The 19992-nt window shown below is 42.6% G+C and overlaps 1 protein-coding gene across 3 annotated transcripts in view; it reads left to right on the forward strand.

Moving 5' to 3' along the window:
* The first annotated feature begins 1417 nt into the window (after nt 1-1417).
* Nucleotides 1418-19992, forward strand: part of dmxl2 (Dmx-like 2) — a 154148-nt gene continuing 135573 nt past the window's right edge. For all 3 annotated transcript variants that reach the window (XM_072278191.1, XM_072278192.1, XM_072278193.1), the window contains exon 1: nt 1418-1826. In XM_072278191.1, the coding sequence (XP_072134292.1) occupies nt 1740-1826 (87 nt within the window). In that variant the 5' untranslated portion in view covers nt 1418-1739. The remainder of the gene's footprint in view (nt 1827-19992) is intronic.

The following is a 19992-nucleotide window of genomic DNA, read 5'->3' on the forward strand; positions in this document are numbered from 1 at the left end:
GATCGTGAACATGGCGCAGCACATCACACAAACCAATCTTCCGTCCTTGGACTCACTTTACACTGCACGCTGTCGGAGCAGTGCTGCCAGGATAATCAAGGACACGACCCACCCAGCCAACACACTTTTCGTCCCTCTTCCCTCCAGGAGAAGGCTCAGGAGCTTGAAGACTCATACGGCCAGATTTGGGAACAGCTTCTTTCCAACTGTGATAAGACTGCTGAACAGATCCTGACCCGGATCTGGGCCATACCCTCCAAATATCTGAACCTGCATCTTGGTTTTTTTTGCACTACCTTACTTTCCAATTTTCTATTTTCTATTTATGATTTATAATTTAAATTTTTAATATTTACTATCAATTTGTAATCCAGGGAGCAGGGAGCACAGAATCAAATATCGCTATGATGATTGTACGTTCTAGTATCAGTTGTTTGGCGACAATAAAGTATAAAAGTAAAGTAAAGATGAACCCGCAGCTGGACTTAAGTACAGTTTTCCCTCCTTATCTGAGGTTGGATATTCTTGCAGGCAGTACAACATAAGTTTATTTGTGTTACTCCTGGAATGAGTGGGAAGACCTATGATGGAAGATTAAGTGGAACAGGCGTTTATTCTCTGAAATTTACAAGAATAAGAGAGAACATTGAAATATATAACATTATATATTACTAGAAATTACAAACTGGGACATCTTCTTGGGGTAAATGGTTGAATACTTCGGGCTGTGATCATGAGGAGATTCTGCCAACATGATTATGATTCTTTGGAATTCTGTAGGATTGCGGCTGAATAAATTAAAGGCTGTGATTGATAATTTTCTGGAATTTGCAGTGATGGGCTCATAAGTGTTGGAAACAGAAAGCAGAATGTCAGCTTTGACCTTGTTGAATTGAGGGACATAATTAGGATACCATGACCCATATGTCCTTCTTGTTATGCTAAGGCAAGACAAAGTTTAGGCTCCTGAGCATCACATAGCCCATTCTACTTGATTCAACCTCTCGAAACCAGAAGCAGAGGCCCATGCAGATAAAAGGATCAGACCAGCTACATCACTATAAAGATCGTCTATAAAATGCATCAATCAGTATAAGATAAGGCATTACTGCTCCACAAATAAGGAATCTTAAAGGAAATTTTAAGCAGGAAGTAAATGTCAAATAAATAATGTTCAGGAAATACTCCTGCAGGTCTTTTTTGATGCATTTTGCACTGTGTGAATTAGGATTTCCCTTATGCTACCATGGCAATGTCCCCTTTCAATCTCCATTGGTCGAGCCACAGGAGACCCACTGCGAAGAACTGGGAAGTGACAACGCAGGAACAGCGGCGGCGGCTGCGGCAAAGGCTGTCCGATTACGTCACCAGTCCCTCCGCCTGCCCTCGTCACGCGCTGTCCTGCCCAGAGGGCGGGGGCGGGCGCGGGCACGGACGGACGAGCCCGCCAGCGCGCGTGCCCCCCCCCCCGCAGCGCCGGGCACGGGAATTATCCGGGTATTTTAAAATGAACCGGGTCAGCGCAGCGGCAGTGCTGGCGCCTCGGAGCGGCTGAGGGGAAGGGAAGTCCTGTGCCAAGGCATCGGGAGGTGCTGGTTGGCGGAGGAAAGCAGGCGTGGAGGAGAAGTGCGCACATTTACACACAGAGAACACAAAAACAGAGCCGTTGTTGAGGGAGGGCGCGGTAGCGACCTGGCCAGGAATGTTGTGAGGGAAGCTGCTGGCGCCCGGCCGTCACTATGCATCTCCATCAGGTGCTGACCGGAGCTGTCAACCCCGGCGACAACTGCTATTCGGTCGGGGGCATCGATGACATTCCGTTCACGGTAAGGGGCTTGCTCGGTTCCTACTCGGCTAGGAGCGGGACTTTGTGTCCTGTGTGGTGGGGAGTGTAAAATACAAAGGTGCTGTTCCCAGATCTTCCCCCCTCCCACCCCCACTATCTTTCAGTGCATGGTTAATGCAGACAGCAGTGATGCAGCAGGTCTTTTGATTCCGTGGGTGCGCGCTGAAGCCCGAATTAACTTCCTTTTGAAATATGCTGTAGTTTGCATGGGTCGTTGCCTGCACGCCTACCTGCTGTTTGCATGAATTCTTTACGGGCTTCTCGCGGTAAGCAGATCGAAGAAATGCGAGTGTGCAGTTCAGCTGTTCTCTTTCCGCCCACCCTTTACACGCAGCTCTGCATGTCTCACATGATTTACTTTAGAAATCGTGAATATCAGCACAATTAGATATCTCCCAGTTCCGTTTCGCGAAGGAAGGTATTGTCATTATTATTGCTGCGACAGTAGGGATTGGCTGATGTTGTAATCTGTTTTGTGCTGCTTGCTGATTTTGATTGCATTAATAAATCATGGTGCTGAAAAAGGCTGCCTGTGACATCCTTCAGAATTTCCAACAGGTTTCCATAACTTGTCTGTTGTGGTACTGCAATTTTACCAGCACCAAACTACGCATAAATGCAATTTCGGATACTGCATAACACTGTCGGTAACTGCAGTATTTATTTTCGATGAGAGCGGTAGGGCGGAGGGATTAGATCGTGTAATGAAATAATTGAAACCAAGGTCTTACAGTTTATATAAAAAAACAACAGAAATCTATTTTCTTCACGGGCTAAATAAATGTTTGAATAAGTGCATAAGTAACACACTCTTGGTGAAAATTGTCTTAGAAGATAAATATGCCAGAATAAGTTATATTGAACTTTCCTAGCAGTAAATGCTTTTCAAAACTAAATTTAGTTCTGACTTTGATTAAAAATCATGTTTGTATTTTACAACTGTCTGTTTATGAGTTGACACAACACTTGATTTGAGTTCAGGGCTGTGGATACACGGATCTGAAGATAAGACTTTGAAATTAAGGGATATGGGTTAAGAGCTGGAAAGTAGCACTAAGGCAAAAGAATAATCATGATTTTCCTGAATGGAGATTCATAGGCTACTTCTATTAATGCATTCTTTCTTTGATTCTGTTATAGTTATTCTATCATGGATTTATTGAGTATGACTGCAAGAAAATTAATCTCAGGGTTGAATATGGTATATGCACTTTGATAAATTTACTTTGAACTTTGAATTTTTATGCTCTTGTGCTCAGTTTAAGAACCTTCTAGGCCATAGTTTTAGTGCAGTACTTGGTAAATGCTGCAAGAGCACTGATGAAGTTGCATTTGCTTTGGAACAACTATTAAGCCATTATATTGACAGTCAAATAAGCTATTTGAAGAAATGCAGGGAGTTTCCCATATCTTATATTTTGGCATAGACATACAATATCCCATGTACATATCCCATGTATCCAGCATTAGTGTTCTGTGTAGAAAATAGAGTGGAAAAATCAATTACTGCATTTATCACTTTGCAGTCGTTTATTAGCAAAGTCACAGGCAAATGCATCAACTGTATTGATTAGGTAGCTTTAAGTTAACCAATAATCTCCCACCGGTGCTTGGTTTGTGTTTTAAATATTCCCTGTAAGCATCAGACCTCAGTACAGCCTTGGACACTATTTTGGAAATGAGTTCTATTTCACAGGTTGCATGCTTGTGTTCAAACTAATATGGCATAAAGAAATTCGAGTAAAATTGGTAGAAAACACATAGTAGTTTGAGTCATGGAGACAGGCAGCACCATAGCAAATCCTACAGCCCACTGAATCTGCATTGACTATCAACAGTTTGCATCAATTCTGTATTAAACTCAATTTGTATTCTCCCAACGCACAGATCCCTGTCTTCCAACAACCCTACCCCCCCCGCCCTAGTTTTACCATTCACACATTGCTCTGCGACACCGGTGCCAAGCTGTATGGGTCCTAATGCCCTTCCCTTGGACAACATTGGTGGCGTGGAGAGGGGAGACTTGCAACATGGGCAACCGCTGATCTTCCATACAACCTTGCCCCGGCCTGCGCCCTGGAGAGTGAAGACTTTTCAGGCGCAGATCCATGGTCCCGCAAGACTAACGGATGCCACCTTATATACTAAGGAAATTTACCATACCCATTGAACCTATCAGTGCACACGTCTTTGGGATGCTGAAGGAAATTACTTAGGTAGTCAGGTTGGGAGTTTGTCAATTAGGTTTAACCAATTTGTGCTTAATCTCCTTGTGCCTAATTTGAAATCACAAAGCAGGCATTTGCAGAGTATTCAATACAATTCACCAGGATGTAGATGGAGTCAGTGTTGAACCCACCACATCCATCCTGACTTTCTGTCAACCTACACCAGTGGTTCCCAACCATTTTTATGCCATTGGCCAATATCATTAAGCAAAGAGTCTGTGGACACCAGGTTGAGGACCTCTTAGCTACACTAATCCAATTTGCCCAGGTTAAGACATAATTCTATTTGTCCCCATTAAGGCATTGTCATTCTATGCCTTGCCTTTTTAAATGGTTCCCTACATACCTTTGACTGAGTGGTACCACAGCAACCTCTTGCTCAATGTCAGCAAGACCAAGGAGATGATTGTTGACTTCAGGAGAAGGAAACCAGAAGTCCAGGGTCAGCAACTTTAAGTCCTCTGTGTTATTGTTTCAGAGGCTCTGTCCTGGGCTCAGCACATAAGTACAATTACAAAGATAGCATGACAGCACCCCTACTTCCTTAGGAGTTTGCGAAGATTTGGCATGACATCTAAAACTTTGACAAACTTTTATAGAAGTGTGGTGGAGAGTATATTGACTGGTTGCATCATGGCCTGGTATGGAAACACCAATGCCCTTGTATGGAAAAGAGTGCAAAAAGTAGGGGGTTATGATGCATATCACTGGCAAACCCCCCCCCCCCCCAAGCAACTACTGAATATCTCATCTACAAGGACCCCCACCATCCAGGCCATGCTCTCTTCTTCCTGATACAAAAGCAAGAAGCCCTCAGGGCTTACACCATCAGGTTTAGGAACAGTTATTACCCATCAGACTCTTGAACCAGAGGGGATAACTTCACTTGCCCCATCACTGAACTGTTCCCACTTCTGGACTTACTTTCAAGAACTCTTTGTTTCATGTTCTTGATATTTATTGCTTATTTATTATTATTTTTTTCTTACTGTATTTGCACAGTTTGGTTTTTTTTCTACACAGGTTTGTCCTGTTGGGTATGGTCTTTCATTGATTCTATTTACTGGGATTGACTACAAAAAAAATGAACCTCAGGGTTGTATATGGTACACTTTTGATAATAAGTGTACTCTGAACACTGATTTCCCCACCTCCTCTTGCACTCTAGTGCAGATGTTAACTACTCTCTCGGTAAATAAGTAAATTTAAAAACCTACAGATCCCCTTTGAAGTTCCAACCTCTCACCTTAAGCCTGTTCCTTCCTGTTTTGATATCCCTACCTTGAGAAAAATCTATTCTATCTATGCCTTTCCTAATTTCATTACATGTACTAGGTCATCACTCATCCTCCTTCGCATCTGGGAAAACAAACACAGCAAATCTAATCTCTTCCCCATGACTAACATCATCCAATCTAAATAACTTGCTGGGTGAATCTCCTCTGCACTTACTCCAGCCTAGTCACATCTTTCCCATAGTATGATGACTGGAAATGTACCAGTTACGTACATGGATGAAAGCTTGGCAGACTAAGTTTAATGTAAGAAAGTGTGATGTCATGTATTAATGGAGAAGGATTGCAAATGCGTTAAGTACAGTGGCATATTGGTGCAGATCTTCCCCAGGTTATATAGGAAGGAGATTTAAAATCTGTTTGGTGCCTCAACAACAACCTCTGGCACAATGTCAGCAAAACCAAAGAGCTGATTATTGACTACAGAATGAGGAAACCGGAGGTCTATGAGCTAGCTGTCATGAGGGGATTGGATATGGAGAGGGTCAGTTACTTTAAATTTCTTGGTGTTATTAGTTTAGAGGATCTCTCCTGGGGCCAGCACGTGACTACCATTACAAAGAAGACATGGCAATGCCTCTACTTTCTAAGAAGTTTATGCAGATTCTGCATATCATTGGAAACTTTAACAAACTTGTAGAAATGGATATTGCTGAGTATCCTAGTATAGAAACACCATTGCCCATGAATGAAAAAGTCTACAAAGAGTAGTGAATGCAGCTCAGTCTATCAGAAGAGGGGGACGGGTGAGTCCTGGGCTGGATGTCCTGCTCACTTAAGAAAGGTGAAGCATCTCTCATAGCCTCTGCTTTCCAGGTGTAATGACGCTGCAGAACCACTGTTTGGCTTGCCATGCAGGAGGTCACTAACATATAGCCTCTGTACACACTACTGTGGCCATAGCAACACCTTCACTTGTCGTACCTGTTCTTACTGAGTTTACTATGTCATGGCGCGACTGAGTGTCCAGTGGTATAACTGAGTGGGCAGGCTGGGCTCGTCAGCCTTGTTTGGCAGCCAGCCTAGGAGAAGGACAACTCCAATTCCAAACCTGGGTAGATGTGACTTGTCAGGCATTCTGTCTAGAAGGAAAACTTTGATACTCAACCTACAGCCTTGCAGTTGCCATAGTTGTCACAGCTTGCTGTGCGATTGTGGAATGTCTCCCAGCCTAAAGAGTGGAATCTGTCTATGTGCACTGATTCTCACTATAAACCTGTGCAGCACAGGTGGGAGGGAAGGACTCCTCTTCCCTTCTGATCTTCGCAAGCAAAGAACCAGCCAGCCCTCCCCACCTTTGAGCACATCTACAAGGAGTGCTGCTACAAGAAAGCAGCATCCATCATCAAAGATACCCACTGTCCAGGCTGTGCTCTCTTCTCACTGCTGTCATTGGGAAGGAGCCTTGGATCCTACAACACCAGATTCAGGAATAGTTATTACCCTTCAACCATCAGACTCCTGAACAAGCATGTCACATGGGTTTCCTCCAGGTACTCTGGTTTCCTCCTCCTGCAGTTCAAACTCCAGTTGGTAAGTTAATTGGTCATTGTAAAGTTGTCCCATGATAAGGCTAGGATTAAATTAGGGCCTCGCTGGGCAGCATGGCTTGAAGGGCCAGAAGGGCCTACTCCGCACTGTATCTAAATAAATGATAGATTTACTTTGAACTTTTCAGGTTACAAAGACAGTTCATACATCTGAATGAATGTTTGAGAGACCAGCAAATTGGATTTAGCCAGCTACTGTGGGGCATTATGGGCATTTTCTACCACTTTAGGACTCAGGACCACATTACTGACATAAACTGCCCTGGTTGTAAATGGGTCACAGAAACGGAATCCTGCTGTAATCTGCAGAGGGCCTGTATTAACGTGCATGAATCATAACAAGTTAGCAAGCAGGTGCAGCAAATTATTCAGAAGCCAACTAGCTTATTGACTTTATTACAAAAATGCAGGAGAGTAGAAATGAGGAAGTATTGTTATATTCATATAATGTGTTGGTGACGCCACATCTGATGTGTGTGTACAGTTTTGGGGACTGCCTTGTTTAAGAAAAGACATAGTAGCATTGGAGGAAATCAAAAGAGATTCACCAGGCTGATTACAAGGCTCATAGGATTGTTCATAATCAGATGCCAAAGAAGATGGATGTATATTCTTTGGGGTCCAGAAGAATTAGGTGTGATCCTGTTGAAACCTACAGAATGCAAAGAGGACTTTAGATGTTGGAATGTTTCCAGTTGTGGAAGGGTCTCTAACAAGGTGATGTATGAGGCAAGGGAAGTGGTCATTTTAGACAAAGATGTGTGGATATTTCTTCACGCAAAAGGTAGCTAATCTCTGGATTTTTTTTTATCCCAGAGGGTTGTGGAGGATAAATTATTGGAGGAATTTAAAGTGTAAGTAAATACGTTTCTAAAAAAAAAGGGGGAATTAAATAATGTGCAGAACCAGACTTAGAGAAGTTGTGGCCTGAGTAAATCAGCTGTTATCCTACTCCTGCTCCTTTGTTGTGGTCTTCAAATTCTGCATATATTGAAGCCCTTACTTTCCAATGCCGTAAACTTTAGATGACAAGAGGGCTTGTCTGGTAAATAGAAAACATTATTCATGGAATTTCCTCACTGAGGAGCTCTCCCCGGCTGAAGTAATTGACATGCCAAGTACGGACAAAAGACTCAAAGTACATTTATTGTCAAGGAATGTACGAGTCGTACAACCTTGAGATTTGTCTGCCTACAGGCAGCCATGAAGCAAGAAACTTGAAATAACCTAATTTTTTAAAAAAAGATCAACACCCAATGTGCAGAGAAAGAGGGGAAAAACACAAATCATGCTAACAATAAAAGCAAGCAACAGCATTCTGATGAGTCCATAGGCCCAGAGCGGCCTGAGTAGGCCCATAGCTTCAGTTCATCACACAGCAGTGCAAATCACCAGGAAGCTCGCAGACATGAAGTGCAGAACAGCTGGAGCAGTCTCAGCCACAGTATCATAGAGAGAGGAGTAAACATCGCGGAAGAGTGAGTGGAAACAGCCCGATCCTTGTCTCCGATCTCGACATCCTGCTTTTTCAGTCTATCTGGGCTGGTGTTTAAATCGTCCAAACATCAGGTTGTGCCCTGTATTAGGACCCAGGCCCCACCGCAGTGATATGTTCTGGGCCTGTACCCTGCCGCCCAGCCTGAGGCCTTTCTCGACCTTTCCAAATCAGCTCAGCGCTTGCATTGATCCAACCTCACTCACGGTTTAGGTGGGTGGGCTCCAAAACTCCTCTCCAATTCACTCACTCTGACACTGTCTCGAACATGCCTTGACCTCATTCTGAACACTCCTCCTCGAATGTGCCGCACTCTGAGGCAGTTTCAGAGTAAGCCTCCCTCCTTTTGTTGATGTTGAATGATGATCAACAATGCTATGATGACATACTGCATTTGTAAGAATCCCATTACTGGTCTGCTGCTAATGGTTGAATCCTCTGCCTGGTAGAACACATCAGAAATTAGGTATTCTGTGGTGAGTGCTGTCCTTCTGACTCCATAAAATACTCTATAATGCTACCATGGCTCAAATCAGTTATAATAATTGTCTGCCTGCATGTAGATGTAAAATTCAGGAAGCTTGATGTAATTCAAGCCAAAGGAATCCATTCGATCCTTCAGTTTGCGTATCCATTCCCTCGACTATTAACTCACTGTGGCTACATCATGCAATATTTACATGGTCCACTGGAATGACTTGCCAAAACTTCTTTTAGCAGCAACTATTCAGAGCTTCTATATTTAGAAACAAAGGGCAACAGATGTATGCAAAAATCCATCAATTCCACCTTTGTATGAATGATATTCCCCTTTGATTAGGATATTTATTGCCTTGATCCCTTAATTGGGTTAAAAATGTGGTGCTGTCTGCTAACGGGGCCTTCATGATACGAACAACAATTTGAAGGTAACAGTCCTATGCTACCTTCTCAACAGCAGCTGGAGCTGGGCAATGAATGCCAAGAACAAATAACTCCTGAGAATATTTTCTCCATAAGATAAATTGATTTGGTGCGGACACTCAAAATGTTGAAGGAACTCAGAAGTTCAGCAGCGTCTATGGAGGAATGTGGCCATCAATGTTTTGGATTGCAACCTGCCATCTGGACTGAAAGATAAAAATTTGAGGAAAACCAAAATAAAAAGCTAGGGGGAAGAGGTGGAGCAGAGGCTTGCAGATCAGATCCAGATGAGGGGCTGATAAGACAATAGGGGAGGGGAGAGTGGGAATAGCGCCAGAAGCTGGGAGATGGTGGATGGTAGTGACAAAGGGGTGAAGATGATGGAACTGATAGGAAAGGAAGATGGAGCGTAGAATAAAGAAAGTGAGATGAGGAGGACAGATGAAAACAGTGGGGAGAGGGCAGGGATGGAGGGGAACCAGTAGAAATGTGTGGGTAGAGGAGGGGAAAGAGATGGGGTGAAAATGGATGAGTAGTTCAGGAGAAGAGAGAAAAGGGTCAGAGAAGGAATTAGAGATTTCAGCATTCAAGTGGCTGGGTTGTAGACTACCCAGATGGAACGTTAGGTGCTGTTCTTCTAGTCTCATCTTGGCAGTGGAGGAGGCAGAGGACAATCATGTTGGTGTGGGAATTAAAATGGCTGGCAGTTGTGAGACAACACTGCAGAAAGAGTACAAGTGCTTGGCAAAACAGTTGACCAATCTGCATCTGGTCTCAGTGATGTAGAGTGGGCCACATGTATAATGCCCCTTAATGTAATAAATAATGCCAGGGATTTGCATTAATGCCAGGTGTAAAAAGCTGCCTCACCGGAAGAACTGATTAGGGCCCTGGATGGTGGTGAAGGAAGAGATGTAACACCTGTTCCTACATCTCCTGTGGTTAAGAGGGAGTGCTTGGGGAAGGAGGGGTATGAATGGGAAAAGATGAGTGGACCAGGGGTTACGGAAAGAGAGAGAGAGATCCCTGCAGAAAGAGGTGTGGAAGGCAAGATATGGGTGGTAGTGAAACCATCTGGAAAAAAGATGGACATAACAGCAGAGTCCTTGATAACTTGAAGCTTACTCCAAGAAATTATAAAAACAAAAGAAACTACAAAACAAAGAAAATACAAAAAGTCCAGCTATATTAGATGTTCATGTCTGAAATAATACAGAAGTTAAATGATTAGATAACATAATAAACATGCTCCAACATTACTAGGGATTTTCTGATATTTTTAGTAATTTGATGCAAATATAGCCATCAAAAGAACCACCCACTTCTTATCATAGAATGCACATTTTTTGGATCAAATTTAGATAGTTTGCTTTGCTAAGTAAATTAAAGTTATAAAATATTTCTGAAACCATTTTTTATTATGGGTCTATGCACAAATGAAAAGTAAGATTGCATTACAGTATTTTACTTAACTAGAGTTCCAGGTATACCAAAATATACCATAATGTTTATTTAAAAACAAAGGTGTGTATTTATACAATGCCTTTCAAGACATTTTAAAGCATTTCACAACCAGTAAAATACATAGTGAAGCTTAATTCACTCTTGTTTAAAAACATGGCAACCGACTTGGGCAGAGCAAGCTCTTGCAATAGTAAAGTGAAAATGGCAAGAAAATGTGATGTAGAAAATGTGATGTTGAAGGATAAGTACTGGTGAGGCCACCAAAAATTAGTACTTTGAAATAGTGACATAGGATTATTTACATCCACATGTGAGGGTTGGCTTGATTCAATTAAATGTTTCATTGGAAAGTTGACAACTCTAAACAGTGTAGCATTCTGATAGTACTCCACCACCAGTCTAATTATTTGTGCTTGAAAATTCAGAGTGCTTGACCCAGAATCTTCTGCTTCAATGAAGATTACTATCAGTTTAACTGCAGAAGTGTACTTGGTTGGTGTTTTTATTTATATTAAACATCAATTTGTTTATAGCTAACTCCTACAAACAGTAATGAATTGTTGTAAAGATGAGGTAATCTATTTCAGTGATGGCAGCCAAGAGATAAATATGGACTATGGTGCAATGGAGAATATGTTGCACTTGTTTGAAAAGTACTAGAATCTTTTGCATCCAGCTAAGACCAATGTGACTTTGATTTCTCATTTAGTGAATGTAGTCCAATAGTGCAAATAAAACAATTTTAGAAAAGATTTGGCGCATTTTGTGTTCCTAGTCTGAGCAGTTGAGGGTAGTATATTATATCCTAGTTTATTTAATGTTATCAGGAATTGTGTTCATCTTAGTGAAAGTATGATAAGTTGAATAATCTTGCAGAATTTGATAAGAGGGACTTGGGAGTCTTTGTGCAGGATACCCTAAAGTTTAACCTCCAGGTTGATTATGTGGTGAAGAAGGCGAATGCAATGTTGGCATTCATTTCTAGAGGTATAGATTATAAGAACAGGGATGTGATGTTGAGGCTCTATAAAGCACTCGTGAGACCACACTTGGAGTATTGTGTGCAGTTTTGGGCTCCTTATTTTAGAAAGGATATACTGACATTGGAGAGAGTTCAGAGAAGATTCACGAGAATGATTCCAGAAATGAAAGGGTTACTGTATGAGGAACGTCTGGCAGCTCTTGGGCTGTATTCCCTGGAGTTCAGGAGAATGCGGGGGGATCTCATAGAAACATTCTGAATGTTAAAAGGCCTGAACAGATCAGATATAGTCAAGGAGAGGAATGAATCAATGGAGCCAGAGATCAGTACATGTAGCAGCTCCTAAAAGTGTTGTGGGAAAATCATAGTAAACCAGGGGTCCCCAACCTTTTTTGCACTGTGGACCAGTTTAATATTGATAGTATTCTTGCAGACTGGGGGGGGGGGGGGGGGGGGGAGGTGGTACAGGAGTGGTGTTAATCACGACCGGAATATAGGCTATAAGTCACTTATCAGTGGCTAATACACTCAATTTTGCTTCTAAAAGGGTTTATCTAACGAATTTAATATTAAACACACAACGCATGTTTTCCTCGCATGAATTTAGTGATGTCAATTATAAGTCATAAAGGGGTTCCTTATGTCCAGTCTATTCCACAATTTAGTTTTTGTTGCATTCATTGCAGAAAACTCCGCTTCGCAGAGATATGATGTTGGAAATGGAAGCAAAGTTTTCAGTGCTTTTGTGGCTATCTCAGGATATTGAGCCTTGATTTTGATCAGAATGCTGGCAGAGATGTTATGTCAAACATACTTTTCATCCCACCGTCATTTACAAGCTTGAGAGGTTGATCTGGGTGATTCACCGGAGACATTTGCAAATGGGTCGTGGACCCATTCCTTTGCACGTCTTGGGTCATTTGCGGTTGGGAAGTAACGATCGAATTCTGTCGACAGCGAAGATAGGTATTCGTGCACCAGCTGTGAGCCTCAGTTTCTCCCAAATTCCCAGCTAATGTTGGGAACATGTGAAATATGCCACTGTTCACTCGCCGTCCCCACAGTTCCAGTTTGGCTTTGAAAGCAGACACTTTATCTGCCAACTTGAAGACAGTTGTCATTCTCCCCTGAAGTGACAAATTGAGTTCATTGAGCAGGTTGATGATGTCACACAGATAAGCGAGTTTTGCTATCCACTCCTTGTCACTGAAGTGTGCTGCCAGTGGTGACTTTTTTCCTGAAAGAAATCTCTATAGCTGCTCTCTTAACTCAAAAACCCTGGCCAGGGCTCTCCCCCTTGATAGCCATCTGACTTCAGTGTGTAAGAGAAGGCGTTCTTGCTCTGCATCCATTTCCTCACAAAGCTGCTCAAGCAGACATGAGTTAAGAGTTATTGCTTTGATGTGATTGATAACTTCAACAACGTCACTCAATACGCTGTTAAGATCAGGTGACATTTTTCGGCTAAAAATGCATTTCCCGGTGTGTGACACAGTGTGTAGACTGGCATTCAGGAGCAACCTCTTTGACTCGGTTAGTGAAACCAGAGTCGTTAAGCCATTCCAACAGCTGTGTTTCGATGTCCTCCGCTATGTACTTTATACTCTATTATACTTTACCTTATACTTTATTGTTGCCAAACAATTGATACTAGAATGTGCAATCATCACAGCGATATTTGATTCTGCGCTTCCCGCTCCCTGGATTACAAATCGATAGTAAATATTAAAAAAAACTAAATTATAACTCATAAATAGAAAATAGAAAAGTGGAAAGTAAAGTAGAGCAAAATAACCGAGAGGCAGGTCGGGATATTTGGAGGGTATGGCCCAGATCCGGGTCAGGTTCCGTTCAGCAGTCTTATCACAGTTGGAAAGAAGCTGTTCCCAAATCTGCCCGTACAAGTCTTCAAGCTCCTGAGCCTTCTCCCGGAGGGAAGAGGGAGAAAAAGTGTGTTGGCTGGGTGGGTGGTGTCCTTGATTATCCTGGCAGCATGATCTTCTGCAGCATCTTCCGGTCTTAGACAGGACAACTTCCATACCAGGTTGTGATGCACCCTAGAAGAATGCTTTCTACGGTGCATCTATAAAAATTAGTGAGAGTTTTAGGGGACAGGCCAAATTTCTTTAGCTTTCTCAGGAAGTAGAGGTGCTGGTGGGCCTTCTTGGCAGTGGACTCTGCTTGGTTGGACGAAGTCAGGTCATTTGTGATATTGACCCCGAGGAACTTAAAGCTTTTGACCTGTTCCACTTGCGCACCACCAATGTAAATTGGGTCGTGTGGTCCGCTACTCCTTCTGAAGTCAACAACCAATTCCTTTGTCTTGCTGACTTTGAGGGATAGGTTATTGTTTTCGCACCATGCCACCAGGTTCTTAATTTCCTCTCTGTACCCGAGATGTGGCCTACAATTGTTGTGTCATCAGCAAACTTGTATATTGACTTCGATGGAAACATGGCTACACAATTATGGGTGTACAGTGAGTACACAGCCTTGTGGAGCACCGGTGCTCAGAGTGATTGTAGAGGAGAGCTTGTCCCCTATTTTTACAGCCTGGGTCCTGTCTGTGAGGAAGTTGAAGATCCAGCTACAGATTTGTGTGCTAAGGCCCAGGTTCTGGAGCTTATTTGGAATGATGGTATTAAAAGAAGAGCTGTAGTCAATGAAAAGAAGCCTTACGTATGCGTCTTTATTCTCCAGGCGTTCTAAGGAGGAATGTAGAGACAGAGAGATGGCATCTGCCGTTGACCTGTTGCTCCAGTAGGTGAATTGCAAAGCGTCGAGTTTGACTAGTAGGCTGTGGTTGATGTGTGCCATAACCAATTGCTCGAAGCACTTCATAGCAATTGATGTCAGAGCCACAGGTCAATAGTCACTTGCTCTTCTTTGGCACTGGGATTATCGTTGCCTTCTTAAAACACGAGGGGATCCTAGACTGAAGCAAGGAGCAGTTGAAGATGTCAGCAAACACTCCAGCTAACTCACTTGCACAGGCCAGGAGAACCTGTCCAGGGATGCCATCTGGGCCCGTCGCCTTCCTTGGATTTATCTTCAGGAAGGCCCTTCTAACGTCCTCCTCGGTGACGATGAATCTCGATGCCACCATGTCTGGTTCATCCGGAGGGAGCAGGACACTCCTCTTCTGTTTGAATCTTGCGTAGAATACGTTAAGTTCGTCAGGAAGAGAAGCACCACGGTTATTGATATTCCCAGGCTTTTCTTTGCACCCAGTGATCTCATTTAGACCCTGCCATAGTCTACTACCATCCCTCTGGTTAGCCTGGGCTTCCAATTTGGCTTGATATTGCCTCTTGGCACCCTTAATGGCTTTCCGGAGTTCACACCTGGATTCCGTGTAGCGACTGGTATCCCCGGACATAAAAGCTGCAGCTCTAGCCTTTAAAAGCGACTTGACCTCATAATTCATCCAAGGTTTCCAGTCAGGTAATACTCAGATCGCCTTGCGAGGCACACAGTACTCCGTGCATTTCCAGATAAAGTCCGTGACAGCTGAGGCGTACTGATCGAGGTTAGCTGCTGAGTCCTTGAATTCTAGCCAGTCCACCGATTCAAAGCAGTCACGGAGGACCTCATCCGTTTCCTCCGTCCAATGTGACACCACTTTTGACACCGTGACCTCCTGCTTCAGTTTCTGTTAGTAAGCCGGGACGAGGAGTATGGCCTGATGGTCCGATTTTCCGAAGTGAGGTGATGGGACGGAACGGTAGGCATCCTTGACTGCTGTGTAGCAGTGATCAAGTATATTCGGGCCTCTAGTGGGGCAGGAGACATGTTGGTATAACTTTGGCAGCACCTTTCTGAGGTTGGCCTGGTTAAAGTCCCCGGCTGTAATGAGCAAAGCCTCTGGATACCTGGTCTCAAGTTCACTGATGTTGGCATACAGTATGTTCAGAGCACACTCCACGTCCACCTGGGGGGGAATATAGACCGCTGTCAGTACGACCGAGGTGAATTCCTGTGGCAGATAGTAGGGACGACACTTCACCGACAGGTGTTCCAGGTCCGGGCTGCAGGAGCTTGTTAGTGCCACTGTGTCCAAGCACCACGCAGTGTTGATCAGTAGGCAGACACTGCCTCCATCACGTCATCGATTCTCCTTGAATCTCTGGTAGCTGAAAGAGAAACCTGTGCCATCTTGTTAGCTTCTCCCAACAGTTCACGGCACATGTCCTTGGCAGCAGCCAGAATCCATTCTTCACCGACAGTAAAAGGCTTCTTAGCCTTAGCAATACGGCTAGCCTCCAAGTACGACTCTCTCAGAGCAGCAGCATTTGTGGAGGTGGTGGCTCTCAGCACTTGCTTCTGTCCCGTTCGCTCATGTTTATTCCGCTCAAGAAACTCAACGGGTTTGTCTTTAAGTGCAGGGTGCTTGGACTCAAGGTGCCGAAGCAGTTTTGAGGGCTTCATTGCCTCATTAGACAGCTTGTCTCCACATATCAATCACAGGGGGCTTGGAGCGTGCGAGTCACCGGTCGCAGTTAAGCCATACTTTATGTAGAACGTCGTATTTTCTGTTGAAGGAAGCTTTCTTTTTTTATTGGCAGTCTCATCCTCAGCTGTCTCTGCGTTATCATCATCGTTAGGCCTTTTATGTCCCCTACCATCTCTTCCAAATAAACTCTCAAGCGACGTTTGTTTTTTACTCATTGAGTAGTTGTAGGTTAATGACCGACTGATGTCCTCGCGCGGGTAATGACCTCGCGTGCATTCAGGTTCAACAGTGGACGTGACAGGGAATGAGGAAAGGTGCAGCTGACTCATATTGTTTCCTCGGGGCCCGGTAGCACATGATTTGTGGCCCGGTACCGATCTGCGGCCTGGTGGTTGCGGACTGCTGTAGTAAACCATTTGTAGTGCTCAGAGTCATCAAGTTCACCAAATGAGGAACAGTGCTATTATTTTGCTTGGGATCCACCTTTTCTTCTAAATTCTTTGAAGAATAGCATCTATTTGCAATATACTCTTTTTTTCCACATGAATCAGATTTTCTTCATAACACAAATCAAAACAATAGAAAATATTTAAATACATTAATTCATATGTAATACACTTTATTATGTTATCCTCTGATTCCAAACCAAACCTCTTTAAAATTAAAATTCCTTGATTCTTGTTAATCATCTTTTCCCACCCCTATCTCTGTCACTGATGCCCTTTTTTATAACACATCTGATCCTGAAACTCTCCAGAAAGTTTCTGTGAGGTGCTGTATGAATGTAAGTAGCTATTGAGGAATAGAAAACAGGAAATTTGCATACAAGGATGAGAGGAAGTGGTCAATTTGAGTGAGGATGGAGAAGACTTGCAAGAATTGGCTTTGGAGTTCACTGCCCAAGATAGAGATAGCAACTAGTTTAAAGAGTGGTTTTGGCTTTTGGGTGACACCACACTGCATAAGCTGCAAAGGGTTATTTTGAAAGAGGCATGAGAAGGTAGCTGCAGTATGGAACAGCATGCTTGCCTGAATCATAACCTGTGGAGGGGAAGTGGTTAAAGAAGGAGCATAATATTTGACTTTATTTACATAGAACACATTGTTTGCAAGACTCAGAAGGCTTTCACTGTTGTGATAGTACTAACAATGCTTATTTGAGAAAATAAAAACAGCCGTTTTGCTAGTAAATAATTTAGGGTAACCAAGCTTTCTGTTTTGAAAATAATTCTGGTTGTACTTTCCAGCTTTTTAGTTATGTAGCTTCCCTTTTAGTATATATTAATTTTTCTGTTCTTATTAATCTTGCACCAAACAATATGAAATATGTATATTAATGGTGATTAGTTGACTTGGCGTATTTTTAAAAGTGAATACAGGTCATGCTGCTGCTTGAGCTTATTCCTATGCAGTGGTGAAGTGTGAATTTTACTTTACAGAAATTTCTTTGTTAGGTAGCTCAATAGACTTAACTATTTAAAACAGTCCAAATTTGTTCTTACAACAGCTATTTCCGAATTGTGGAACTCCAATCCTTGTCCTATTTCTTGTTCTTGTGCTGTACTTAGTAAAATAAAATTAATTTATTGTGGATGAATATGCATGCAGATTTCACATGGATTACACTGAATTGAAGTTGAGGTCTTTATTAAAATCTTTCGCATCCTTTGAAAGCAATCTGGCTGCTGTATGTAATTGTAACCGACTCAGTGTTTCTAGGGATAAATAATCTTTCCTGATCTTTGAAGATAATTGTAATAAAACATGTATTTAAAACTTTGGATGGAACAATTGAAATTTATTCAGTACTGTTCCCATTTTTGAGGAGCTAATGGCCTTCAACAGTGTCCATTCTTTTAGAGAGCGTTCCACATTCAAATCTACAATGTCAATAATAATACCTATGTTTTTTTAAAACTATTTTTCCAAGATCAGAGCAGTACAGCAGAACAAATTAGAGTGGAACTATTACTTTCTCCACCAGCACAGTCATCTCACTTCCTGGTGCAACGAGCCAAGCCTCGTGAACAGTTTTCCTGGCCGAGATGCTCCTTTAGGGATTTTTTCAAAAATTTGACGTTAAATTAGTGACACGCAAACACAAGAAAATCTGCAGATGCTGGAATTTCAGGCAACACACATAAAAATTGCTGGTGAACGCAGCAGGCCAGGCAGCATCTATAGGAAGAGGTACAGTTAATGTTTTGGGCCGAGACCCTTCGTCAGGACTAACTGAAAGAAGAGATAGTAAGAGATTTGAAAGTGGGAGGGGGAGATCCAAAATGATAGGAGAAGACAGGAGCGGGATGGATGGAGCTAAGAAATTAGTGACTTATAATACCAAGTCCTTAGCATGAAATGCCACAAGTTGTGGAGGTGGGGGGAATGTGAGAAGCAGAATTGGAAATATAATGATAACAAACTGTGATGCTGGTCTAAGAAGGCAATAATTGCTGTTTCACGACTGTTACCCGAGTATCCCTTTTCACATCTGCATTCTACAACTACCCTGGAGGAGGGTCAGCAACTTTAAATTTCCCAGTGTAATTACGAAGAAAGTATCACATTGTCTCAACTTCCTTAGGAGTTTGTGAAGGTTTGACATGACATGTAAAATTTTGACAAACTTGTGTAGATGTGTAGTGGAGTGTATCACAGCCTAGTATGGAAACACCGATGCTCTTGAACAGAAAATCTTACAAGAAGTAGTGGACAAGGGCCAGTCCATCACAGGTAAAGCTCTCTCCACCACTGAGTACGTCTGCACGGAGCATTATCACAGGAAACTAGCATCCATCACCAGGGACCCCAACCACTCAGATCATGCTCTCTTCTCTGTGCTGCTGTCAGGAAGAAGGTACAGGAGCCTCAGGACTCACAACACCAGGTTGAGGAGCAGTTATTACCCCTCAACCATCAAGTTCTTGAACCAAAGAGCATAACTTCACTCAACTTCACTTGCCCCATCACTGAAATGTTCACAGAACCTATGGACTCACTTTCAAGGACTCTTCATCTCATGTTCTCAATTTTTTGTTTGTTTGTTTATTTATTCAATATTATTATTTCTTTCTTTTGTATTTGCACAGTTTGTTGTCTTTTGTACCCCAGCTGAATGCCCAGTTGGTGCGGTCTTTCATTGATTTTGTTGTGGTTATTATTCTAGTATGGATTTATTGAGTATGCCTGCAAGACAATGAATCTCAGGGTTGTATATGATGATATATATGTACTTTGATAGTAAATTTACTTTGGAGTTCATTCTTGCATTTTATCAGCATGTCTTGCATATATAAAGCAGAATCCTCAGAAATGTAGGTGGTGCTATTTGCATTTCAAGCGGTGGTAATTTTATTTGTTGCCTGGCATATGCAGAATTTTTGGGAAAATGCAAACAAATTTAAATTGATGCATATTAGGACAGTGTAATTAGAGAGGTCAGTCTTGGCTTGGTCTCCCACATTTGCCTCTGGCTCAGCAAGATCTTCTTTCAAGCCTCCCTTAAGAGAATTAAGCACATAAATCTAGGCTGACACTTCATTGCACTGATGTCTTTCAGATGGAATTTTAAAATGAGATCCTAATAGCCTTTTTGGATGAATGTGAAAGACACTTAATTTAAAGAGGAGATGCATTTTTGTAGTGTATACATAACAGCATAATGTACTTCGAAGTGAGACACTGTCATGTTTTATTGCCCTGGAAGTGGAACATATTGTCCGCAATCGCTCAAAAGCCCTGGGAGAAGGCCGCTATTGCTGGGGCCAGGACCAGGT

Source organism: Mobula birostris, chromosome 14 (genome assembly GCF_030028105.1).
Source record: "Mobula birostris isolate sMobBir1 chromosome 14, sMobBir1.hap1, whole genome shotgun sequence".
Lineage (NCBI taxonomy): Eukaryota > Metazoa > Chordata > Chondrichthyes > Myliobatiformes > Myliobatidae > Mobula > Mobula birostris.